General features: G+C 38.3%; 1 protein-coding gene and 1 long non-coding RNA gene across 3 annotated transcripts in view; one reads left to right on the forward strand and one right to left on the reverse strand.

The window, feature by feature from the left end:
• Positions 1 to 26,977, reverse strand: part of fgfr1a (fibroblast growth factor receptor 1a) — a 42,584-nt gene extending 15,607 nt beyond the window's left edge. The window contains exons 1-8 of one of the 2 annotated variants that reach the window (XM_082188700.1): positions 26,342 to 26,977; positions 19,298 to 19,483; positions 7,725 to 7,982; positions 7,543 to 7,626; positions 6,909 to 7,081; positions 4,174 to 4,297; positions 1,984 to 2,174; positions 744 to 891 (exon numbers count right to left, since the gene is read on the reverse strand). In XM_082188700.1, coding sequence (XP_082044826.1) covers positions 744 to 891; positions 1,984 to 2,174; positions 4,174 to 4,297; positions 6,909 to 7,081; positions 7,543 to 7,626; positions 7,725 to 7,982; positions 19,298 to 19,415 — 1,096 coding nt within the window. In that variant the 5' untranslated portion in view covers positions 19,416 to 19,483; positions 26,342 to 26,977. The remainder of the gene's footprint in view (positions 1 to 743; positions 892 to 1,983; positions 2,175 to 4,173; positions 4,298 to 6,908; positions 7,082 to 7,542; positions 7,627 to 7,724; positions 7,983 to 19,297; positions 19,484 to 26,341) is intronic. The other variant, XM_082188701.1, reaches the window with a different exon arrangement.
• Positions 13,118 to 15,968, forward strand: LOC309513094. The gene is made up of 2 exons (XR_014211294.1): positions 13,118 to 15,387; positions 15,421 to 15,968. It is a non-coding gene; the product is annotated as an uncharacterized lncRNA (long non-coding RNA).
• Positions 26,978 to 27,569: the final 592 nt, after the last annotated feature.

Consider the following 27,569-nt stretch of genomic DNA (forward strand, 5'->3'; position numbering starts at 1 on the left):
GTTATTCTCGATAAAAACACAAGATGTTATAGCGGCTGTTTACTACACATTATTTATTAGCAGTATGCAACCAAAAGTTTGAAACCCAATAGTCACAGATGAATTACCTCATTATGCTTTTCAAGTATATACTTAAACTTTATAAATACATCAAGGCTATATGCCTTATATTTAATTATGAGACTTATATTTACATGTAGAGTTTAAAATAAAAGGAGAGCATGTTAAATATCATTTTAATTTTAGCTGTGACATCAAAAACTGTGAAATGCCAGTGGTATTTATGAGGAAGAAAGAGAGACTGCAGAATTTAATAGTCATGGAAACAAAGCAATCCTGAAGAGAAAAAATAGCAGGTAAAGAAAAAGCCCTCGAGCGAGGTGAAGGAATTTAGACGGGCACATTCTCAAGGTGCCACTGAAATGCTTTTGAAGTGCAAGTAATCTTCAGAGGGCATGAAAAACACCCTTATTAGGAGGGCAAAGTGCTGCACAGAGATGGAGAGAAGGAAACGTCCAGTGTAAACACAAGCCAAAATACTTCCAGTTGCTCTGCTGGGATTTTTCCATGGCGTCATTTACGGCACCACAAGGGGCACCGCAGAAAACCAAAAAGAACGACGAAGTGGGAAGAAGTGTTACGGTCACCTAAGAGCCCGATAACCACTGTCTCTACCTCCGTCTAACATCTACTTCTGCCTCTTTCTGCACTGATGTGTCTCTGTAGCAGGGGGCGTGCGTTACCTTGCGAGTGTTTAACGACGGTGAGCCATGCTGATTGGTTGGCTTGGCCTATATAATTGGCCACTTTACATATATACTCCCCACTTTCTTCTTCTGTCACGTTGTACAGCGTCAAGACCTGTGTGTTCGAGCTGTTGACCCCAGAGTGCTGCGGAGGTCAAACATATGTCAGAGGTCAAGCACAGTCAAACATTAAGGTCACTGTGATCCCAGCGGTCACTGAAGGACAACACCTGCCATTACAGCTCTTGTGAAATGGATTATGACAGCCTGCCAAGAATGTGGCTCATATTTTTTCCCAAAAGCTGTTAGTCCTGCTCCATTTGCTGAGGTGCTCCGTCCATAGAGGTGAAGTAATATGGTGAAAGACACACACTTTTAACAGCAACAGAAAAAGTAAAGAACTTTAGACAAGACTGATTTCTGATATTTAAAGGAAAGTTCCAGGTTACAACTAAAGCGCTATTAACTGTATCAGTGGCAGCATCAATTACCACAGGGACAAACATATATAACCGTGTAAGTTTATGAGGAATTTGGTTTATGTTTATTCCATAGACTTTAACTGTCAGCTTCAAACAACTCTTTTTGTAAATTTTTTTAATTTATTTTCTTTACAAAATGTAGGGTAGCGTTGCTATTGTTAACTAAAACCAAAATATAGCTCAAATAAAATTAAAAACAAATATTAGATGACTAAGTATTAGATTATTAGACTAATTATTCAATTCTGAAAGAGTACAGAATCCTCCTGATCAAAACAGATGCAAAAAAGGAGCAGAAACAAGCGATAAAACCATTGCTTTTGCACGTTGTAGTGTTAAAAAAATCAAAACCAACATGAATATCTCAGCTTTTTGTTCAAAATGTTGTTGTTTTTTAATGAAACTTACCCACATACAAGTGTTGATAAAAAAAGAATGCATATAGCTAGAATATTATATTTTTTTCTCTGTTCTTTCTTTTAATATATTGCATGTTCAGATATTCATACAACAAAATATTCCAGCGGCCATTAAAGATTTATGAAAATTATCAAAAAAAGCTGGCGCCCGCTGGCAACTTTAAAACACTGGCAGGGAAAGAGTTAAATTATTTGACTCTTGATTAAATATTGTAAACTTTGAGGCGTCACCACATTATTAATATTGACAAAAATACAGTTTTGTCAAATGGACAAAATACCTTGGTGTTTGACCAAACATTCGGAGCTTGACTAGTAAGAGGAAATGTATTTTACCTTCAAGATTCGAACGTACGGCAGTCCGTCAGGGCCGACTCTGCTGCCGTTCACCTCGATGTGCTTCAGCCACTGGATGTGTGGTTGAGGATCGCTGAAGACTTTACACTCAAACTCCACGTCAGTTCCCACCACTGCGGTACGGTTAGCAGGCAACCCGGCCTGGAGGATCGGCCTGTGCGGTGAGCGCTCTGTATCACACACACACACACATTTATGTCAGTGAGGTTGAAATAAGCCAGATTAACATTTTTTTTTAATTCTTTTCCCCTCTTGAAGACATCAAAATGTGTATCTGTATTACGGCAAATGGGATCTTCAACAGGGCTCGACAATAACGACTGCTCGATGGCCCGGGGTCAGCATAAACGTCGCTCGGGACAGTTGACACAACTGACACTTGCCCGATCGGGCCAGTGCTGCATCATGAAAGTTTATCATTTGCACGTGTTTTTAAGCCTTGTCAATTTAAATATTCAAGCCCAAGAAGACGCGAAAGAGATCTAAAGTTTTGTGAGCGCACACATCTGAAGCGTGCGTCCAGAAAGCCGCTTCTCAGACAGCAGGCGAATGCTGAATTGAGCTCTCGTTCACGTCTTCTTGCGCTTGAACGGATACATTCATACAGAATTACATCGGAAAATGCCAGTCTTGGCGAGTATCCTAGTAACATAGTGTGTTATATCTTAAGTGACATAAAAAATAGAGAAATAAAATGCATGTGTGTCAGTATATTGGATCCGTGCAGCTCTTAAGGTGACAAAACCGTAATGAACCTGCTGTTGTCTTTGTTTTAATGTTCATCAAACAACAAGGACAAATAAAAAGAATCACTCACTGCTCTTAACTTTTGTAACTTTTCTATATTTAATTTATACAGAGAAGACTAATCAATTTTACATTTGATTATTAATTTTCTCTACCTGAAAATTACTGTTAGACGTATCTGAAAATCATGAAAAGCAGTGTGTATTTCATTCGTATGTTCATTCTATTGTATTTGTGATATTGCTCATAATTTGATTAGATGTTATTTTATTGCTGAATTATTGCTTTTATTGTTAAATAGAAATAGGCCTAACTTTTTTTATTTTAATTTTTTATTACTTCTTTGTGGTGGGCCAGTGAACATTTTGGCGGGGCAAGTAAAAATTTTACTGACCGGGAAAGTTGAGCGTTGAGCCCTGTGTTCATTAGATGCTAATATCACAGACAGAGCCTACAGGGAGCAGCCAATTTAACATGCAGACTAAAAAATCATTATAATTGCTGTAATTTGGTGGAAATGAGTGGAAATGTTATTTTAAGACACAGCCCATCTCTCAGGCCTTCTGAACAAAAGGCAGCAAGTCTATAAATCTACAAACAATCATTAAAAAAAAAAAAGAGAAAGAAAAACATACGTGTCCATTTTATTTTGATACAAATCGCACATGAACTCACATCGCAGTTACATCCTCTGAACTCATAAGTAGGAACTTCTCAAGTGGACTTGATGGCGTAGATGTGCGAGTGTTGTGTGTGTGTGACAAATTCAAATGGTGTCTTCTCATGAATGTGTATGTAGGGTGCAAATGATGTCACAGCAGCACTGATTTATTTGCTACTTAATGAAGGCATCAATCAAGTCCATGTCAGCCAATCAGTGTTTGAATTACTTTATTCCAAATACACTGATCTCATCTTGAGCCACTAACCACGTCTCTAACTCATCCAGTGCATCACGTAAACACTTTATATTTGCAATGGATCATTTAACACACACCATCAACAGAGTACACGTGCCTGTCCTTGACAAGCACGTACACACAGACACTCGCACGGAAAATGTAAAGCCAGCCGTTACTTCGGTTCATTTCAGGGAAGTAATGGTAACCATTAGTGGTGCTGCGCCAAAGCATTAGCTGCATGGTGAACAACACCCATTTGCATCTGATTGACTCAAGTAAACATTGCAGTGCTTCAGCGACCCTCCCTTGGGGATCATTTGCCTGTGCTAGCTAAAAACGTAAATCGATTTAATCAAAAGGGTTTGCAATAAATCACTGCAACTGAGCTGGTGGGGAAGGGAAGATCAACACAAATTTGCCCGCAACCAAAGAACAACAAAAAAGTTGGGCTTGGGTGAAGATGACATTTACATAAACCTAACTTTTAATATGTAGAGGTAAGACAAGAAATAAGACTGACCGACTACGTCCAGCTGGTAGGTGTGATTGATGCTGCCGTATTTGTTTTCCACCTGGCAGGTGTAGTTGCCTTTGTCTGACGGTACCACCGACTCCATTATGATGGTCCACATGTGCACCCGAACCTGTGCAGTAAAATGAAAAATATAAAAAAGTGTGCAGATTCTGTGTGTGCCTAAATGCAATCAAATTTACCACATAATGTATGATCTAGAAAAAGTGTATATTTACAGCCCGCCTTGTTGGCAGAGGCTATTTACAATAACTCCACCCACCAATGTCTGGTTGGGACAGACAAAATTACAAAAAACGCCTGTTATCATCGATGGCGTAGAGAGTAAAGCGCGTTGCAGATACTTTTGACGCGATCGACCAGAGTTCAAATCCGCCTTTTGCCGAACTCGTACTTCTCCCTTTTCCAACTGCATATCAGATTGAAAAGGCTTTTATTGTCAATAAATATGAAAAAAATATGTGAAAAGTGCCTAACGGTTAATAATAAAGTGTTTAGGGTTAGGGGTTAGGGAGGGCTTTATTGTCCCAATAAGGCGGCATTTATTTAATAAATATAATAATAGTATCTACCTAATTTAATTTACACTTATTGCTAAGAAAATACTGCCATTTTCACTCAATGTAAATAGCCCTGCCTTTGCAAAATTGCCTGTATGGAATCACAGAAGTGAATCTGATCCAAAACTCTTTAATTAAAGACTTCTATAGACAAAATCTGCGTGCAGCTCAACATCTAAAAGCAGAAACCTGCTAAATGCATTAGAGGGCTGCTTGTCTTTTAAGATCATTTCTATGAAAGGCTGAGGAAGTTTAACAGAGCGAGCTGGCAGCAAATTCCCGTCAGGTCAGTTTAACATCAGTCAGGCACAAGAACAGAGCCGTGGAGAACAGCTTGTTCCATGGCGGAGAGTGGGAAACAGGCCGATCCATGTCCACGAACACAGAGCTCTTCTCAAGCCAAGAGCTCTATCAACCGCCAGCAAACATCAAACTTCAGTCTATTAAACAACACACGTCTGCTAAGCAACATGGACCTCCACAGATCAGTGGCGATTTTAATAAATACATATTTTTTATGAAACTACTTAAAATATATTTTTGTGTATATTATATTGTATCAGCATTTGGCAGAGATTGACAAAATTTGTGCTATTATTTGTCTGTTTGACACAAAGTTGTCATCAGAAGTGCACAAGTCTAATGTTACGGTACTAAATATTGATATTTCGTCCTCTCATTTTGTGTTCCACATTGAAATATGAATGTCATTACAGGTTTGGAATGACATAAAGGTGAGAAAATTATTTTAGGGTGAACTAAACCTATAAAAATCCAGCAAACAGAGCATGTGTTCTCTGCAGTAACAGCTTGATGAAATGAGCTTTAGGTTGGGCAAAATTAATAAGAGGTTATAGGCCTACAGAACCCCAGATGTGAGCTGCTACACTCACAGTCTGTCTGACTTCCTTTTCACAAACACTTAATGTAAATGAACAATTGTGCCAGACTCTTGTTAAACAAAAGAAACCACGAGAGACTGGGAAGAGTGCAGGGGGGAGGTTACTACGAAAAACTGCAGCAGGGCCCCTCAGCGGAAGTCCTTCACACTCCTGGAGCTCAAACACACGTTTGGATGCATTTATGCACACATTACTATCGCTATGATATGGTACTGAGTCTGTCTCCACACACACACACACACACACAAAAGAAAGCATTTTTCTTAGTATACTCAAATGTCTGTATAAAACCATGTCAATGCACATGTTACTGTGTGTGCGTGCATGTGTGTATGCATTGCAGTGGCCTCAAACACACTCCAGATGGTAAAGTGTGTATGCGGTGAGGGAGAGGAAGAGGACTAATATCTCCCAGCTGGAAAACACCTTGATGAGAAACACAGACGCTACAGGTCCACAATGACACGAGCAGAGAACTGCGGAGAACACCACTATAATGTCATGTAGAAGGGAGAGGAATGGAATCATTTTGATCTGTAGTATTTTTTAGAGAAATATTTAAACCCACAAATTAAAATAACCTGTCATTATCTACTCAAAACTTCTCATTTTGATTTTCTAACTAGTGAGCTGTGGCCAAAACTCACTCAAAGCAGTTCTCCTAATGACCTGTTGCTAAGAAATCAATTTAAACGTTACTTTGGGTTTGTTGACATTCCTGATCAACATGGTTAAATGAGTACAAGGACAGAGCTGGTTTATCCTGGAGTTTATTCTCATCTGTCTGAGCACAACGAGTTGTGTAAAATAAGGAGCCAAAGCAATAGTAGGCCGCCTCCACCAGAAACCCACGGCTCCAATGTCTGCCTTCCAGGCACGGTTATTCAACCTCTGTCATGCACACAGTGAGGTGTCTGGAAGACAAATCTGTTGAGGAGGAGGTGCCCTTTTAACCTCCAAATCACAGCAGCTGGCTGGCAAAACTTAAGTTTGGGAACCAGTTTGTGACGTCAGAAAAACCAGCGATTTCAAACCGTGTTTTTGAGACTGTCTTTGGTTCACTGCAGTTTTAAGGAGAAAATACTCAGCAATGGTGTTGACTTATGAATTTACATAATGGTTTGTCTTAAAGCATATTAAAAACACCACATAGACATATAAACAACATTAAAAGCTTAATTTTCACCACAGGGGGACTTTAAGATTAAGACACGGATATTTTGAAAGCATCTCATGAGATAGAATTGGGATGATGTGTCACCTTGAAGCCTCCTATTCGCTGGTCTCTCTTAAACTCTTTGCCGTTCTTGAGCCACTTGAGAGTTGGTGTAGGGTTACCGTTGGCCTGGCAACGGAACTTGACAGTTTTGCTGGCGGGAACCGCGTGGAGCTTCTTCTCCATCTTATCAGGGTGAGCCCAAACAGGAGCCATTGCTGAGGAACCGATAGAAAGTGAAAAAAAATAAGACTGAGAAAATTGCTATAAAACTACAATGTGAACATTATCAGGAGGATGACCATCATAGAACACTAATCCAAAGCAATGATTCGAGCATGTTCCAGGAGAGTGATTATACTAAGGTGACCGCAGATCAAAGTGTGCAAGACTTGGGTGTTGGTGGATGGTTTCGCTCCTTTTGACTGGCTTGATAGTACCCTTGGGACTCAAAGACTAATCCATCAAAAGACATGAAGACTTACAGTCTAATAAACTAAAGCTCGGCACATTCCATAAGACGGCTGTGGTTTATAAAACAAAAATGTGCACTATTTCCTGTTATAATTCCTGCTTTGAAGGACAATCCTAACAATATTGATTCGCATTGACATTTGCATAACTTTGAGTCAGAGTTTCGAGCACAGAGAGTTTGACTAAGAGAGCAACGGTGACTCACGAAGCAGCTTCTGGTCATTTGATAGCTTGGCCTCCTCTGAGGAAGACTCATCTTCATCATCATCTTCTGAGGATATCAATCCATCTGACCAAAGAACAGAAAATCAGGTTATGTTTTTGTTGTGTTTGTGAGCAATACAAATGTCAACCTATCAGCAATTTTGAATTCAATTGATTTCTCACCTGTAACGTTGACATTGAAGTAATCTGTATGGTTGCTGTTGGGTCCCTGAGCAAAGCAAGCATACAGACCAGAGTCGGCCGGCTCTACTGTTTCGATCTCCATCTGGTCGCTGCGCAGACGCGTGTGCTCTCCGTCAACCAGTGGAAAATGGTCCTTAGTCCAGGTCACTTCCTGTGTCTCCTCTTTACCTTTACAGCTCAGCTCCAGTTTTTCCCCCGGATACAGAGTGTACGGCGTGGGATCAACCAGGGCTACCGCTAAGAACAAGATGAAGAAAAAATTGTTTAAAGTTGTAATATAATTAGAATTCCTGAAAATAATGTACTTAAAAATCATTGTATCGAATTCTAAAGTTCCTATCCAACCATTAGGTAAAACCACCAAACTGGCCACCATTAGGATAACCTCCAACTTAGTTAAATCTAACTCCAACGTCTTAAATCTACAAAGGTAAGACGTTGGGTTGTTTCAAATATTAAGAATTACAACAAAACTAGCCACACATAATTTGCATCACTATTACTAGGGATGTGCACGAGTACTCTGAAGTGACACCAATGAAGTGACACCAATGATTGATAATGTGAACAATGATCGGCCATAATGGGTTTCGTGACTTTTTGCTGAATTTGAAATTCTGAATAAGAAAAAAACCCTACAAAAACAAGTCAAACAGGGATTTTTCTAGAAAGATGGAGTGCAAATGGATGCAATATTTTGACAATTTTGTGTGTGTGTGTCCGTTCAAGCGCAAGAAAACGCGAAAGAGGAATAAATTCGGTGTTCGAACACTGTCACAAATGTTGGTACTCAAAAGGGTTTCCCTACATGTTTTTTTTATTGGTTTCGCTATTGGTTCAAAAAAAAACAAAACATTTTGAGCAAAAAGCTGAGAAAAATGCGTTTTTGTCACAGACTACATCCAGATCAGATTCAGATCGATGAACAAAACACAGATGGAGTAGACAGAGTCCATCAACATCCCTAAAGCTTCACAGACCTAAAGCTCGTCCTGGGTCGGCATTTCATTGAGTAACATTAGGCAGTTTTGATTTATATGCTGTTTAATGTTTATGATTGCATTATTTTACATATGCATCTGCTTACAAATGATGTCGCTTGTTTCTGCTTCTTTTTCACGTCTTCTACTTTTTCAGGAGATGTGTAATAGCGCCCCCTAGCGTTTAACAGTGAAAACAAGGAAAGCAGTCTTTCCATCCAATGGCGGGGAAAAAGTTAAGAAAACATTTGAGAACTTAAAGTCCCCCTGTGGTGAAAAATCAAGCTTTTAATGTTGTTTATATGTCTATGTGATTTTTTTTATAAGCTTTAAGACAAACCATGTGCAAATACATAAGTTAACACTATTGCAAGGTGATCAAAGATGAGTTTTGAGGGATAGGATTATTGACTACAAGGGGACATTAAGAATTTTAACGAATATCTCAGAATTTATCTTAAAGAAACTTCTTTCTTAAAAAGAACAACATTTCTCGAACATTGTTGCAACTGGCATCCTATAGATGAGCAGAAACACCTTCTAATGTCTATCAAAGATACCAGCTCAGTCACTGCTAAATCAAATCTGAGTTGGAATTAGTCAAGGGCCAATTGTCAGGCCAATTCTGAGATAGAGCTCAAATTTGATTATGGGATGCAAGGTCGGGGGCATTGCCTCGGATACCGCCACCTGAGCCGACCCGTTGCTCCAGGCGACCAGTGGGGGGGTGGGGGGGGATCTAAATATAATTACGCAGATTCATTGTCCATCAACATGTCATTCATTCATCTGCACCTTTCAAGCAATTGGCTGTGCACTCTTAAAGGGGAAGTGCTTCTTGTGGAGAAGAGAACTAGGGGATTATCCCTGTTGGGGTTCCTCTTTAAAAGAATAGACTGATGTTGTCAAAGAGCACATTCTGACACCATATGCTAATTGGGACTCTATACTAACAGTAAGATGAGGTGAGATTTTCACATTTACAAAACAAATGGTGACTGCTTTGTATTCTAATGCTAATTGGATAAATTTCTGTTCAATAATGCATTTGACTTGCGCTGAGGGATTTGAATTACACCAACTGGTTTCCTGTAAAAGATGCACCAGGATTGGTGCATGATTGTTCAAAAAAAGGTCAAATTTCCATGAAATCCTGCCACTTTGCAGAAGACGACATTTACACTATTGTTTTGAAATGTGAGTAAATCCAAAGAAACAATGCGTGGCCTACATCCCATTGAGCCACTTTTGGTCAAAAGTAATTGCAAAGTATAAGTAAGAAAATTACAAAAGAATTTCTTCTGAAAAGTCTGCCAAAGGTGTGCGGTTGTGAAAAAGCATTCAGCGCACATTTCATGAAAAGAAACCACTCTGGAGAAACTGGTATGCTTTTTTCCCCTGACACGTTTTAAATAGTAAACGTAACCCAGGTTTCCTCTTGACTAGTTCTGCTGTGGTAACTCCGCCCATCACCACCATTAACTCTGCTAATAAAGGAGAGCGAGCGAGAGGCCTGTAGCAGCAGGTTTTTGGGATGGTATCCATGGTGACCTCAGTAGGGTCTAGTTAAGGTATTTCCTGCTTCGCATGTGTCTAACAGGCTCTTAATCCTGACAGGAACAGGGGGCCAGGGAGGGATCAACTTTCCCCACCAAAACACTGCAGAAAAGAATGAAGGAAGAGACAAGGAGATGAGCTAGTCTAGTCTAATTTAGACACAAATAGAAGCTTAAAAAGAGGGCGAGTAACCGTAGTTTAAATAAGTAAACACTTTTCAAGGTTGGATTGCTTTTAAAAGTTAATTATATACCTGGAATAGCAAAAAGCTATTATACATTTGCACCCACATCGCTTAGGGAAAAAAATACTTTAATTGGCCTTTTGTGACAACATGCCCCAATAGCAGGCATAATATGGGGTAAATAGCCACATTTGTTGCACATAGTCCAACCTTTGTTTTAACCAATACTATAATTAATGCATTTTTATCAATTGTATTGGTAGCACTATATTTTACAGTCCTGTTGCACATGGACATACTATGTACTTATTATAATAATTTCAATAACTGGGTAATAACTAGGTACTAACCCTGAACCTACCCCTAAACCTAACCTATTAAATTACCAGTACATTCTTTGTAAGTACACGCAAGTGCACATTCTGAATTATAATTTTTTTTTAACTGGTTCCCAACCTGACATTTACGAAAAATAGAGACCAGTTTCAACCTTTATATTTTCAACCAATATGACAGCATTCAAAGAAACTAACTTCTACCCTAAATAAGCAAAGCCTCACTTGACCTCAGTGTCAGAGAGCCAGAAATATTTCACATTATAATTGATTAATTCATATTACAGATACACAACTGACCATAAGTTCATGACAATGAGGTTCCAATTTCCTCTTGGCATTTTGAATTGAGCAGAACAGATGCCGAAAACATTTTGCACCAGTCACCAGAGAAGCTGTTTACTGTGAGGTATCAAGTGAGTATTCTGCAATAATCACACGGGGAGAAAACTATACAGCTGCTTTATGATTTATAGTCATTAATCGACATGCTTCCTTTCCAGGATATTAAATAGTGGCATGTTACCAAGCCATCAGTCACTTCAAAGCACAAAACTCCATGCAATACAAGCTGAGGACATGCACCGGTGTGCGCGCTATAGAGTCCAGATGTTGTCTGGCACAACCACTACACTGGAAATAAGAGCATTAAATTGAAGAAAAAAATTAGTTATGATGGGCAAGGAAACATGTGTGGTGTAGAGGTTGTTTAAAAAAATAGGAAACAAAAAATTAAAGCCAAAGAGTTAAATCTATTGAAATCTTTTTTTTTTTTAATGCATATTTTAAAAAGGTATATTATATGTATAATAGGGCTGTCAATAGATTAAAAATTTCGACTTGGATAATTTTTTTTTTTTTTTTTCGTGATTAATCGCACACGTATCGTGAAAATAAGCATATACAGTTTATCTTGTTTAACGCATTCTCTTTTTTTTTGTTGCTATCATTTCATGCTATATCCAGCAAAGTAAACCACCAGATTGACGATTCTCAAAACACGACTTTCTGCAAGCCTTTTTTCCACAGGTAAACTTAGAGGTCTTTCCAAAAGAGGAAACTTGGAGACTCCTAAAGGACACTAAATAACCAAATGAGTTTCTGCACACCAAAGCACCTAGAAGAAAAAAAGACATTACAGAAAAAAACTTGCTTTCTGCAGCCAAGAAACATAGCATGCGTATCATCTGGCCATACAGTAGTGTCCCGTTCAGTCTGTATTTCACTTGTGCTCTTCGTAATCAATCACAGAATATGACAGAGCTTGTGTTTTTAAGTGAAACACACACTGGAATGAAGAATATAGCCCTGTGTGTAAGTGTGCACACAACGTGCAGACTGCACATTTAGCAGTCACCTTATAACAGTCTTGTTTGTATTATGATTAATTAAACAGCCCTACTTCTAACTCCACTAACTTTAAAATATGCACCCTGCCAAGCCGAGTCACTCCCCATGAAATCTCAAGACTGTTAATCTTCCAGATTCTCTGACCAGATTACGTTGGATTTAAGTCCACATTTTTGGAAAAGCAACCCAGCTGGAATAGCCATTGCATTTTTTTCTTTCCTGCTGCAAGCCATTCGGAAAAAATGATTGACATGCCTGAAAATCATGTTAATTATGTTAAATCATGAAAGGGATTTTTTTTTTTTGGGCGAAGGAAAAAAAAAAGAGAGGTGAGCAATGAGACTGATATGGCAGAGAGGCCTTTCAGGATACAAGAGAGGAAGCAATACAAGAAGAGAATGACCAAAGGGATTTCCTTTCATGACAGAACGATGGTCAAGTAGAGAAGAGGAAAAGATGGAAGTAGGAAGATAGAGCCAGAGCAACTGCAAAAAAGGCCAGAAAAAGACCCTTTATCTCAGATCTGACCAGCGGGTGATTATATATACAGTAGTCATTTACATTTCATATACAGTACAGGCCAAAAGTTTGGAAACATTACTATTTTTAATGTTTTTGAAAGAAGTTTCTTCTGCTCATCAAGCCTGCATTTATTTTATCAAAAATACACAAAAAAAAAAAAGTAATATTGTGATGTATTATTACAATTTAAAATAATTGGTTTTCAATTTATTGTACTTTAAATTATCATTTATTTCTGTGATGCAAAGCTGAATTTTCAGGAACATTACTCCAGTCTATCACATGATCCTTTAGAAATCATTCTAATATTCTGATTTATTATGAGTGTTGGAAACAGTTCTGCTGCCTAATATAGTTGATGAATAAAAGTATCTATAAATATAAATCTTCTTTACCATCACTTTTTATTTATTTTTAAAACATTTGCTTCTTTTTTTCTTTTTCTTTTTTTTTTTAACTTTTTATTCATCAAAGTATCACAGGTTATGAAAAAATATTAAGCAGAACTGTTTCCAACTTTGATAATGAATCATCATATTAGAATGATTTCTAAAGGATCATGTGATAGACTTGATGTCACATGTGACACTGAAGACTGGAGTAATGATCCTGAAAATTCAGCTTTGCATCACAGAAATAAATGATAATTTAAAGTATAATAAATTGAAAACCAATTATTTTAAATTGTAATAATATATCACAATATTTTAAAAAAATGCTGTATTTTTGATCAAATAAATGCAGGCTTGATGAGCAGAAGAAACTTTTTTCAAAAACATTAAAAATAGTAATGTTTCCAAACTTTTGGCCTGTACTGTACATTTGAAGAAAAAGTTCATCAAAGCTGTCCTAAGACAAGAACAGGTATTGTTCAAAATTCATGTATAACTTTGATGAAAGGTTTTGATCCACTTCAAATGTTGACTACTGGGTGTATATGTATACATATATATAAAGTTGAGCTCTCTTCCATGCCTTCCTGTGCTTCAATGGACAAATTCCCTCAAAATGATGTCAAAAAACACCTGTCTCGGCGAGTATCCTAGTAAACATAGTCGGTTATGTCTTAAGTGAACGCAAACACAAAACGCATGATGTGTGCGTGCATTCGCTCTTAAAGTGACAGCATCCTAATAATCCTGCTAGTGTCGTTTTAATGTTAACCAAACAACAGAGGACAACGAAGAAGAAAAAACACTCACTGCTCTTAAACTTTAAAAAGGATATGAAGACTATGCAGTGTTATTTATTTGATTAGCCTACTTTATTACATTTTAGTAGCCGAAGAGCACTGTTTATTTCATTTGTATGTATTGTATTTATGTTAAGTTAAGTAAACTGACTGTTTACTTGTCTTTAAAAATGTAGGCTATTAAATCTATATTAGTTAAGCTAGTAGTTTGTGCTGTGGAATCAAACTGGAATAGAGGAATGTGAATTTTCACTGGTATCTAAAATATTGGTGTCATAAATGCCTGTTTTTGTGTCACGGCTGGTACATTTTCTTAAGTCACCGGTCATTCAAAGGTGCGTCATTTGTTTTAGGCCCTGTATATACACAGTATATAGGAGGTTTAGTCTCAATAACAGATTGAAATGTGCACAGTCACAAAGAATAACACACAAAGAAAGAGGATTGTGACTAGTAAGTGACCAAATTTGATTATTCCTCTGACTATCAGTCCATTACTTGTGATTAACGAAGGTGTAGGCACAGTGTGACAGAATAATACACACACACACACCTCCCCTACCATTAACCTGCCTTATGCTAGCCTGCGTCAATTAAAGCCCACATCAGGACTTGGATGCTAATGGCATTTGTTCACAATGGCCACGGTTGTACAAACATAATCACTGCTTGCCTACACGTAAATGTGCTCATGTACACGCAGGGGAAGGAATGAGATCAGCGTGCCCTGCTGAATCACAGCCATTGTTTCCCCCAAAGTATTTATTCATCTCCTTTTAGATGGTCAGCGTGTTTTACAGAGAGTAAGATTGAGAATGAGAGAATGATGTGGCAAGAATAAGAAAAGTGGCATACATTAAAGAGCATCAATGGACATTAATCATGAACAACAGGAATTAGATAGATGGAAACGCACATATTAACAGTGTGTTTCTATATCCTTCAAGTAATTTAAGTAATGGGAATATTGGGAATACTATTGAGTGACAAGAAAATCAGTAAATTGTGTTTCTCAATATACCGATTAAAAACTGGTTCATTGATAAAGGTTTGAAGTAGGAAATTATTTTTTACATCTGTACATGTAGTATCTGCGACTATGTTTTACACATGTACAGAAGTGTCATAGCCGGAGACTATAGTCGCCAACCAAAACAGCAAAAACAATGAGCTTAAGTCTTGTTTAACTAAACTTTAAATTTTTGTTAATTGAAATGAAGCTGCAGTAAAATAAATCTGAAATATTAAAGGTAAACTTAAACAATTCGACTAACTGAAAAAAAAAAGCTGAATTTGAAGTACTAAAACTACTAAAACTAAAATACAAATACACTAAATAGCTAAATAGAAATATGAAATCACGATGATGATGATAATAATAACAAAACCACATAACAAAATTACAAAGACTGAAATGTAACTTAAAGCTCATTTTAAAAATGATAAATACTACGTACTATATAAATACTAAAATAACACTAACAGTTTATAATCATTAACAATAGATAGTTAAAGATTAATTGTATAAAGGCATAAAGTATCAAATTATACAAAGGAAAAATAAAAAATATATAAAATGTTAAATATAAATGTAAACCTAGGTTATGATTTGCTAGAATTTTTCCCACTTTCAATTAAATATGCCTTGGGCTTTTGAAAGTGTCTTTCGATCCCAAAACATTTAAAAGGGTTTAAAGTTAAAATGCTACTTAAGGAAGTCTGTTATTTGTGCAGGTTGTATTCCCACCTAGGGGGAAAAAAACAAATGTAACCAAATGCTGGAGTGTCAGTCAGTCATCAACAGCTGAAACTATCATTTACGCCACAGGAGGCCTGAGGGGAGAGAAGGAAAAGTGCTCTCTGTCCTGACAGGAGGAAGAAGGGAGAGGAGGAGTAGAGGAAATGCTTACAGGGTATCAACACGCTCGGCCATTTGGCTGTCAAGCATTAAGTGGGTAAAAGGTAATTCATCAAGGGTCTTCCTCCCTTCATTATAGTCACAAATAAAGTATCTTAGGGAAGTGTTCAAACAGATGGCAAGAAACTAAAATATATTATCAAAATAGTCAGATGCATGGGGATAAAAATAAATAAATAAATAAAAAGTATATTCCCAGCGAACCCCCAATTTGTGCATCTAGAGTGTTAGATCCGCACCAACTTGAAACATTGTTTAAAGTTCCCCTAGTTAATCATTTTATCCCTTAAAACTCATCTTTGATCACAAAATGACATATTTAAAAACAATTTCCTTGAAAAAAATTCTTCATGCCTTAAAATAGCTTGAATGTAACTACACCCTTGCCTCATTTAGTATACGCGGTTCTATGAATATGCAAATTAGCCCCGCCTCCACTCACACACATCAGCCAGTCGTACGATAATTATCGTATTTATACAATGACAAAAAATCCCATAATGTACGATAATTTTAGAATTTTTGTGACAAATGATGGTCGCTGTAATCATAGGGCTTCTCTACTCATTTATCTAGCTGTGTATCCTACATCTACAGTCATGATTGTGCGGAGAACGTGAACGTGGTGTTACGCATGTCTTCCATCTCATCTCACGTTACGTCTTCTCGGCCAATCAGCGTGGAGAATGACTCTCTCACGAGCGCAAGTTAACGTTCCTGCCGCTGCACTTAGGCTATGTTTACAAGAAAACGCAAAAGTGGCGCTGTGTTATCACTTTTTATTCTGCGTTTAGACGAGCGTTATGGGTGAGAAATCTGCGTGCATATGGTGACGCAAAAGTGTGTGAAATTCGATGTAGTATGCACTCCAGGCGGCTAGGTGGCAATGTGAAGCACTGCCACACAACAACACCAAGTCCGCGCGCCTGCGTACAACCTTCACTGTCTAGCAGACTCGCTTTTTCACCCTTTAGACGGGAACGCGACGGTGGAGCGTTTTTAAGATTTCCACTCTGGAGGGTGGTTTCACTTTTTTGTTTTTAAGCCCCAAAAACGCTGTCGCCGTCTAAACGAAAGGCACATCTGATTAAAAGATTTTTACGTTTTCACCCGTGAGCGTTCTCGTGTAAACAGGGCCTTAGCTGTTTCCAAGCGGAGGTTGATAGTTCAGCAATAAAGTAATTTGCAAGCCGTGCAAGTTTGGTCTAGATCAGTGGTTCCCAAACCTGTCCTGAAGGACCCCCAACACTGCACGTTTTCTTTGTCTCCCTAATCAAACACACCTGATTCAACTCATCAGCTCATTATCACATGGGTTAATGAGCTGATGAGTTGAATCAGGTGTGTTTGATTAGGGAGACAAAGAAAATGTGCAGTGTTGGGGGTCCTTCAGGACAGGTTTGGGAACCACTGGTCTAGATAAACCGCTGTATTCTGTACGATAATTTTCTTCCAAAACACGATAATTTTGACATTCTGGTACGATAATTGGACATTTCCAATCTGGCAACACTGACAGCAGCTCAGAGATCCACTAGTTGACGATCACACGTTGAACCGTGTTTTTGGTTCACTGCAGTTTTAAAGGAGAACTCGGTAACTCTAGCGAACTCGTCACTTCTTCGCTGATTTTCCCTTTTGTTGTCGCATGTTTTCCCCACGAGCTCCCCCTACAGCTGTGGGGGGGTGTATATTTCACAACACAGTCGTAAAAAACTCATTTGCGGCGGCCTCCTCCCCCTCTCTACCGCTGCTCATGTGCGTTTGTTTTGATCGGAGCAAGCCAACTGTATCGTGTGGAACTATGTCTACCGAGGTGGGTAATCTGGTAATACATCATACATGCGTGTGTGTTTATGTCGAATTGCCGTAAAGCAATTTGTGTTTCGCGCTCGTTCTCGTTCTAGTTCTCGCTTATCACGAGACTTCCAATTTCTAACTTGCCGGGACGGTAGTGTTGCAAGTTGCAAGGTTGGTTTTCCGCCTGGGAACGCTGGGGGGAGCAGGGAAAGTCACCAATATCACCAGAACAGGTTGTTTAACCATCCAAATGATTTCTAGACAGTTTTATTAAGTTAAAAAAGTTACCAAGTTCTCCTTTAAGGAGAAAATACTCAGCAATGGTGTCGACTTATGAATTTACACATGGTTTGTCTTAAAGCATATTAAAAACACCAGATAGACATATAAACAACATTAAAAACTAGATTTTCCCCACAGGGGGACTTTTTCGTGCAATGCAAGTTTTCTTGAAGAGCACTACAGTACCCACAGGGCTACGCTTCACAGCTCTGCACTCAAACGTGCTTCATTTTCCCAGAAACATGATCTCCACTGTGGAACCGCTCCACAGGGCGGAGTACTTTCTGTGTCTTCTTTTAAAAACAGTAATTTATAGCGTCTCAGGTAGTCAACTCTTCCCCTTTACAACAAACACCTTTTCATTACAAAAGGAGGATGATGAGACAACGGAGAGGGAGAGAGAGAGAGAGAGAGAGAGGGGGAAGAGGTATCTCTGCATAGCCGGAGGATACAGATGGCAGCTATTTCACACCTCCAGCTCTGGGGTCAATTCAAACCCACCACGTTTATTTAAAGCCTTCACAGGCGGCCAGAGCAGAAGTGACCGCTCATTTTATAATGTAATGCAAGGCATTCAAGAAGTCTCCCGGGAACACTGTATTTCCGAAACCCAAAAGACGGGGATGACGGTAGGGAAGCACGTTGGGGCCTGTGAGAGCCACAGGCACTCGCTCCGCTGGAATGATGCCAAAGGACACATTTTTTCAGGGTTTTATTTCAGCTGCTGTTTTTTTTTTTTTAAACCCGTTTGCCTTTTTCACTCTCCGTCTATGACTTGAGCGCTTGAAAGTCCTTAGGGTTTTAAATGGCTATTTTGGATATGAGGTGGAAATGGAAATGGCATCCAATTGTAAACGTCCACAGCTTTCCCCCACGGCATACGACTGACATACACCAAATTGCAGACATGAATATGGTTTGAGAAAGTGCATATAGGAATACGGCATATCTATACAATCATGTTGTACAATATTGACAGATATCAAAGTCTAGCTCATTTTAATAGGGACAAATTGTGGAAAACCGTATTTTACTTGCTCTTCAGAATAAGAATAATAACAACAACATGACGAAGATAGATGCTTGATGTATTATGTAGGCATAGTTTCCTGAATATACGCTTAAAAATAGGCCACTGAGATATCGTAATGATGTTCTTTTATATGAACTATTGTATTATTGCAAAAGAAAACAAAAAGAGCCTGTTTAATTCAGGCCCAGACAGAGGGTGGAAAACAATCACACCTGTTTTTGTTGAAAGAAAGCTAAAGCAACATTAAAGTGGGGAAAAAGCTGCCATAAACGCGTAGGATATGGCCAATTTAAAAACTATTTCAGAGAGCTTAATTGCAAAGTGTCTGAGACATGGTTTATTGTTAACACGTCTTCAACTGATACAACAAGAGGACTACAAAAAGAAAAAAACACTTACTCTCTTCTTGGGCGGCTGGTCTGCAATGGGACTGAAGAGCCTGAGTTAGGAGTATTGAGATCAGCAGCAGCATGGTCTTCTTCATCGTCGTCATCATCATCATCATCATCATCATCATCAAGGGTTCTCTACATCTGAACTCTGCATCCAGCCCAGCTCTCCATTAAAACAGCTAGGACATCCGCACTGCGTGTGAGGTGAAGAAAACCAGAAAGCGAAACAATTAAGAATATTTATCTATTCAACAACCAATGATTAAAGACAACATGTGGCATTTATGTCAGCTGCTGATATTTTTCTCCTCACACCAGACCATTCTTATGCCAGCATTCATTTCAGAACCATAAAACCATACTAAATTAGTTAAACATACAATAACCTTCTCTTTAGAGTAACTTGAACTGAGGAATTGTACAAATTAACATTAATTACTGACGAAATTAATCTTATGGCTTAATAGAAAAGAATCCCTGACAGAGAGAGAATTCCAGTAAAGCTCTATAATAAGAGTCACAGAAACCCCTACATGCTTTGAGCAGCACAGATCAAAGTTTCTTATAAACAGCCTGATAAAACTCTCCATCCATTTGAGCTGTAACCATGAAGCAGACGAAAACATAACTTTGCTGAATAAGGTCAATACTGGAACAGCACGTCCTTTAAGAACTCAAGGATTTTAACCTCAGACTTTTCCACTACATCATTGTCTTTAATGAGTTTGCATCAACAGAATCGCCTTGAACAGTAAGCTAACGTGGCACTCTTTCATTTTAGTTAAATTATGTACTGAAGACGATGCAAATGTAGAAATTTGACTGCATAAACCTTACATATTTTTTAGTGGAAAGAACTGTTTCGTAGCGCAGATCTGTGGGAGATCTTACAAACACACGCAAGTAAAACGCACAGAAACACAAACACACTCTTCCAACCCTTCACAGATATCTGTCAACTCTGAACTGGTTTAGACCCCAGCATGACCCCTTCGCGCCATTTGTCCTAATAGCTATCGGAACTCCTCGTTCAAACATCATTTACACATTTCAACACACACCCCACTACGAGCGGATTGGTCTGCAGCTTTTCACAATTCATCTGGCAGATGTGTTTCCTTCAGAATGTTTAGCTGTGGTAATGTGTGTGTCTTTGCTTGCATTTGGGATTTTGCTTCTAATTCACAAATTTAAATAAACTGGGGGAAAAAATCTTAATATGGTTAAAGCTAAAGGTTATATGAACCCTAGACTTTCTAAATAAACTAAATGAAAACTCAACTTACCATATGTGTGGCTTTTCAACAGTAACACAAGAAAAAAAGCTCAAGAAATATCCTGGCGAGTCAGTGATGTCGTGAATCGTTTTTAATTCTCGAGAGAGACCAGGATCCGGTTGCACCAGCTGTGCGTAAGTTACAACTTAGCATAGTTTTGAAGAAAATGGGCACTAAGTTACAACTTATGCACTACTAAATATTTTTGCGTTGCACCATTAACCTTAGTTGAAGCGTAACTCTTCGTATAAACTAAACATTTACTGAAGCCTCCGATCAGGAGTAACGGTTGGAATAGCAGAGACTGAACTGCATCAATACCCGACAGACTTCAAGTCTTTAGACATTTATGATAATTCTTACATTTACACTCACTAACATAAAAGTAAGAGAACATTATGTGAAAAGATTACTTTGTAAGCGGCTCTTCAACACGAACCCGTCCAACAAGAGTGCCGTAGATCACATCAATAAATGTCTTGCTTATGTTTTTTGTATCAGTATTTATTTAGTGCTCCTTATTTATAGCGTTTCAAAGACAGTTTCTGATTGTTATTTACATAAAACATGTATTGTATTATTCATGATTACGTAGTATCATATTTAGCAAATATTTGGACGTTTTTACCGTTACGTGAGACAATTACCATTAGTTACGTGAGACAAAAGATGTTAGAAGGAAGGATAAACTGAAATTCACTGCATTTCAACAGCTTCTGCTCACATATTTGAAGGCTGCTATTGGATGGTTGAGGGTAAATGTCATGTTATGTGACTATGCATTACTTTACAGAGGGTTTACAACCTGCTAGATACGTTCTGCCTTAAGAACAAATTGTGCAACTGAATAAAGTACAGAGTTAGTTACAAACTAGCTAGTAGTTACTAAGCCTCTAGTGTGGGCTTTATGTTCAAATTTAAGAAGAAACTTATGAACGGAGCAATCCTACTTAGAAGCATTATGCCTATTCTAACTGGACACATGCCATTAAATTAAAAGCCAAGTGCATTTCGAATGTAACTTCTATAAATTACAATAATTTCTCTTACACCTATAATTTCTTGCCTAGGACGGTTCTAGCAAAGTCAGCGCATCATAATGCACTTGGAGTAGAATATTTTACAGAACAATACGATGAGATGTCTATCACCTTCACAGCTGCTCTAATAAGGACAAGAAATTTGGAAAAACACCAAGAATTGAGATTTGATACACATAACATTTTTCCCATTGAGTTTGGGTAGGTTTCATTTTTCAAGCCATGTCTGCAGCTGGAACAAACCAGAAGAACAGATGATTGGAGAGACGGGCAAACGGTCAGAGGTGTGGGACTCTGAGCTTGTGTCAGACACTGCAAAAGACACTTACAACAACATACCAATGATCATCTCCAGGGCAAAAACATACAGAAAAAAGCCCACACACATCAGACTACATGGAAAAGCAAGAAAACAAAGACCTACTAATGTAAATCTGCTCTGTTTCAGTAAGTGTAACAATACACAGTGCGAACGAGACATGACAAAACCAGGAAGCTTCCATTATAATCAAGGCGACATGATGTAAATAAGAGATTTAGGCATCATCTTATTGCAGTAAATTATTATTATTTGAGGAAGACAGTTCTCAGGCTGTAGTAGAATATTGGCTGCACACAAAACTCAATATTGTATTACAATATCAAGGGACATGTTATATATTTCTAATTTATTTAATCAATTTCTCTACATTTTTTTTTTTATGGAAAAAGGTTGAACACAGTCCATGGGAAACTCCCATCAGGACAGGTGAGCTAAGAGGAACCGGATACGATGAACAGCTACGATTTGCAACAAGTATCTTTAAACCTTCAGATGTTAGCTAATCCTTAGCTGATTGCTCTTCAACACACATGCTAGTTCTTTCAGCCATGGTCTGATATATTATTGAAGATAACATGTTTGAATTTCTTATTCTCCGTCTACATGACATCCTCTCCAATATTCCATCCAGTGTAAAAAATTCAGAACTAAACGACGTATACTAAGTACTAAATTTGAGTAAACGTGCTCATTTTATCTCTTGTTTTCTCAATGTAGTCTTTTTACTGAAGCAACAGGTCAAGTTTACATGGCTGGAACGACTAATGTACCCTAAACTAGTTTTAATTGTAAAACACATTTAATGAATATGCTTTTGGGGAAACAAAAATGGTATAGTTTAAGAAAATTACAAACCAGAATGCTTAGTTTAGCACTAAATTACTTGGCTGAGTTTCCGCTGATGTAAATGTTTGAATTTTTTTTTTTTTTTTAAACAAGTTCCTCTGTTTACGTGAACTATTTCTAAGTAAAACAAACAGCAGTACAAACATCCAGCTGATTATATTTAAAGTCTTTTCCACGGTGTTCACTTTGAGAGGGAAAGACGCGCAGACGGTAGAGAGAGAGAGAGAGAGAGAATGGAATAAAAAGAAATCGGCCAAGTCAAGTGGAAAGAGAAGTTAGTACCCTAATTAATGAACCCCAGCATGTTTTTCTCTCTCTGATCATTGGAGGGGAACATGGCGAGAGCGTATAGCAGGCCCAGCTCATTACTACTGGAGCGGAACATTCCAGAGAACAGCATTGGTTTGTGTCGGAGACGGGACGCCTGACCTCACTCATTCCAGTGCCGGTGGGAGCCAGAGCCATAGCCGGCCCACCAAACCAAGAGTCTCCAGACTGCCACTCCATAGGGAGGCTATTAGGGCCAGGCTGATGAACTTTACTTGCAAAACTCTTTACTAGCCGCATTTCCCTTCAAATTGCACGAATTGAAAATACGGCCAATGAAAACACGTAAATTTCGCAAAAACTCCCATGTATCGCAAAAAACTTTTACTCTCGCATGATCTAATTTTACTCTCGCACGCCAGATCTATTGCCGTGATTTTCGATCGCAAGAAGAAAAATGGTGTTTTAGTCACATAACATTGGTTCTTGGAAACGGCGTCATTTCGCAATAGTTTTTTATCGACATTTAGAAAATATTCTAGAATGTTCTTGAAATAAATTTGATCCCGGATGAGCCCCCAACGAAACTGAATCTGGTGTTGAAAAGGACATCGTATTATACCCTAACCTCATAAAAAAATCAGATTTAAGACAACTAAGGCAGCCATTTTGCTTTGTCACAGATGTGTTGTTGTAAACAAAATAAGGCATTGTAACGCATCTCTCCATTTTGAGACCTAATCTCCTCCTAAAGTTTCATGCTAAAGCTCTCAGACAGTTGTGTAATAGTAACTTTCCTTTTAAAAGTGCTGGGCGATGGTTTACTGTGCCAGCCCAGCCCTGCCAGCCCAGTAAATTAGAGGGCAAAGAATTCCTCTTCTTTCCAAACTCTTAACAGCGTACTTCCACCGGAAGAACAACCACAGCATCTCCATCCATTTGCTTCCTTTCATTTCACTATAAAGCGCAAGCGGTCACTACAAGATCAACACAACAAACCAGAACGAGTGTTTAGGACCGTATGCAGAACACGAAGGCTGGCTCAAATCGTTGCGCTCACTCAAATACATCCATTATTATCCAGAAATGCACAGTAAACTAGCTATTAATGCAACTCAAACTGTCAATGCTATATCCCTCTATGAAAATACTAATGACGCTTTGCAAAATACTCTTACTTCATTGCAAACCAGATGAACCAGTGACCTGTCTGGAGCGGCTAACTGTAAAATCACTGGTCAGATCCTGAGGGATGAGCAGCCATAATGATTTCCCCTCTAATTTAAGTAATTGATGTAATTATGGACTTAAACAACTACATTTTCACAAGGTCGGTTACAGTTCTTCAGTACTGGCTGAAAAGGACTTAAGAAAACTAGCAACAATACCAAAAATACTTTTTAAATGAAAGCACTAAAACTGCTGCATGAATACATGTACCGAACACTGAGCTTTATGTTCAGTGGAAAATAGGCCTAGTTTCAGGATTTAAATGAAATTACAGTAATGTATTAAAAAAAAACATTAAAAAACTCAAGCTACCATATGGTTCTTGCACAAACTGCCTGAAAATGTTCATATCTAACTGACTGTAGTTTGCTCACATTTTTGCATTGACTTGCAACAACTCTGGGTCAAGTCTGCGCATGCAGTCGCCAGCCAGCATGTCGCCATTCATAAACCACTCTGCTTTTCCATCATGTTCTTCACACCGGTGGAAAGGTGGAAACTGTCCGTGAATGTCTTTACTTGAAATTGCAATGGTGACTTAACAGCAGGGAGAGTATTTAAAAGCTCAACTAGAAGAAAGGATGGAAGTATATGCAACTTTGATGTAAAGCTTCAATGATTAGAAAGTTCAAGACTGTGCTGAACAGTCCAAGAATGAAGGGGGGGATGTATTTTGCACTACTCTGAAATTATCTAGTGAGTGATGAGGAAGAAAAAGGGAGTGACACTGTGAGGTGGGTGCAGAATTATTTTGCTATGTACAAAGTGACAGAACAAAAGCCCTATAGCACAGCTAACTAACTACGCCTCAAGATTGTTGAATTCATTTCTGTAAAAACATACATTTCTTTAGCTCCCCAAAAGCCCTATAGCACAACAAGACTCAAGCTTGTTGAATTAGGCTAATTTCTGTGAAAACATACGTCTCTGCCCAAATAAAGACATAAATGTGATTTTCAGCTATAGAGAGACGTTTTTTCTGTCTTTGAAATGCTGAAATTATTTCAGGATTTAATGCGTCGTGTCTTTTAACAATGTGTTTTTTTTTTTTTACTGAATTATCCTTCTGCCACAGTGCCATCCAAACTCAAACCTCAGTATAGTTACGTTGTTTGTCTCTTTTTTTACTGTGGAAAGATAAACAACTGCAAGAATAAACCTGCCTTCACATCAAGATAACATGCAATTATTTTGGGAAAGGGAATCTGCAAAATCTCATGGATGAAGGGCCAATAATGCATGAAAACACTGATTCACAAAATATTAATAATAATAATAATTAAAACAGTGCAGGGGCAAAATTAAAAGTAACTGTCATGGTCCCAAATAACTAGGGGAAAAATCATTCTTAAGTAACCTAATAGCTTATTAGAGTTGTAACAAATGCTGAACACAATAATACCTTTTCCACAGAAGCCACTAAGTGAAACAGAAATCCAATATCTTAAGCTAAATATGCTTATATATTCCAATCGATTTTTCGATTTTGAAAACATTGTTTCGTTGTAGGCTACACTGTCCTCCTGGATGGCTTCAAATATGAGATGATGTGCGAGAGCGCGCGTGACAGTAGGCTACAGGCACGCGCATTAACTCGCTCTCATAAAAACATCAGATTTGGGGCCATTTGATGATGAAAGCTAATGAGATCCCACAGCGTAGGCTACTCATAAGAAAACCGTAAGAAAAAATGTATAATAATAATAAAGCTGGTCAGGCTCAATAAAATAGGCTACATTAACATTTAAACAAACTGCCCAGTCAAAATGACTTTCCGTCAAAATACATTTTAAAGTGATTTAAAGAAGGGCCTCTATTGGTTTCTGACAGACGAATAAAATTAAAATGATTCAAGTAACGTTGCAAAATGAGTTGATAAAACGAGAAAAGAAACCGAAAAACACAGCGTTTCTGGAAACAACTGTCATCAAACTCTTCCCAACAGTGTTTTTATACTGTCCTGGCGTTTTAATAAAAACTCTACTAGTATTATTCAAATCAATAAAACAGCAAAGCATGTGTATTTGATTACAGACTCTAGCAAGGGTCCATTTACAGGCGTTACTCACCTTTTTCTTTCTGAAGCAAATCCTTTCTGAAAAGAGTCAATCCCAGATCAGATTTAAAAGTTCATATAATACAGGCTCCCAAAAACAGTCAATGGACGAAACTCCACATTTCTTCCTCTGTTGTAAGTTTAGCCTTTTTTAGTTTTCATTAAACCACACGGATGTTACTCGTTCGAGTCGCCTGAGTGATAATCGTTTGAAATCAGTGAAAATATTCGGCGGCGACGCGTGCTCGTACTAAAGATCGCGTGAGGATGATTTCGTTAAGTATCATAACGTTTAAGACTCGCTCATAACACCAGCAAACCGATTTTCGACCGTGTTCGTCCGTTTTTCTTCTGAAAATCCCACCCGTGAGGATTCTGTTTTGTTTGCGCTCGTGCGACAAGGAGGTAGAGGTGAAAAAACTTTTACCCCAGTCGCTACTTCGGTCGAAAGTCAAAACTAACCAAAACGATCAAATACGCTTTTACTTGAGTCGCAGTCCTCTGTATAAATCGGTCTAGCTTCGGAAAACTAACTTCACTTTTAAGTGTTTGTACTGGTTTGTAGATAGTCCGTATCGTCGTCCTCCCCCAGCACTACAGAGGATACAGCTGCGAGATTCCGCACTCATGGATGGAGGAGTGTGTGTGTTCAGAAAGACCTGACTCCCCCTCCATCACTCCAACACCTCAGGACTACCAAACAGCTCGCCCAATGCATCCTGGGATTGTAGTTTCTGTCACAATGAGCCCCTCAAAAAAATTGCTTAAAAGAAAAACATTAAAATTCTACATTTCTTTTGAAATGATATTACATTACATTATAAAAATAGAGACACAAGAAAGTTACAGACTGGTTAAAGTCCCCATGAAATAAAAATTGAAGTTGTTTGGCTTTTAGTATGAATAGGTTAGTCATAATCTTGTCTATAAGCTAGTGTGCTCCAAAAACAATGATAAAATTTGCATTTAGAAGATATAAGCTTTCAAAACTTAGTCTCTCACTTTTGTCAATATGGATCAGTGATTTTGATGACATCACTCTGCACTTCAGCTTCTCATTCAATTTTATGTCCAATCAATTGCTCTCTAGAATTTGAAGCTCCGCCCCCTACACTATAAATATTCGCTGAAGCTGTGGCTGAAATCGGTAATAGCTCCGTCCAGAGCGTGTGATAGCACAGAGCAGATCAAAGGATCGAGTCGCCGCAGACCAGAAAACGTATCGAACCCATTTGAATTCT

The sequence above is a fragment of the Leuciscus leuciscus genome (genome assembly GCF_965113295.1).
Source record: "Leuciscus leuciscus genome assembly, chromosome: 13".
Taxonomy (NCBI): Eukaryota; Metazoa; Chordata; class Actinopteri; order Cypriniformes; family Leuciscidae; genus Leuciscus; species Leuciscus leuciscus.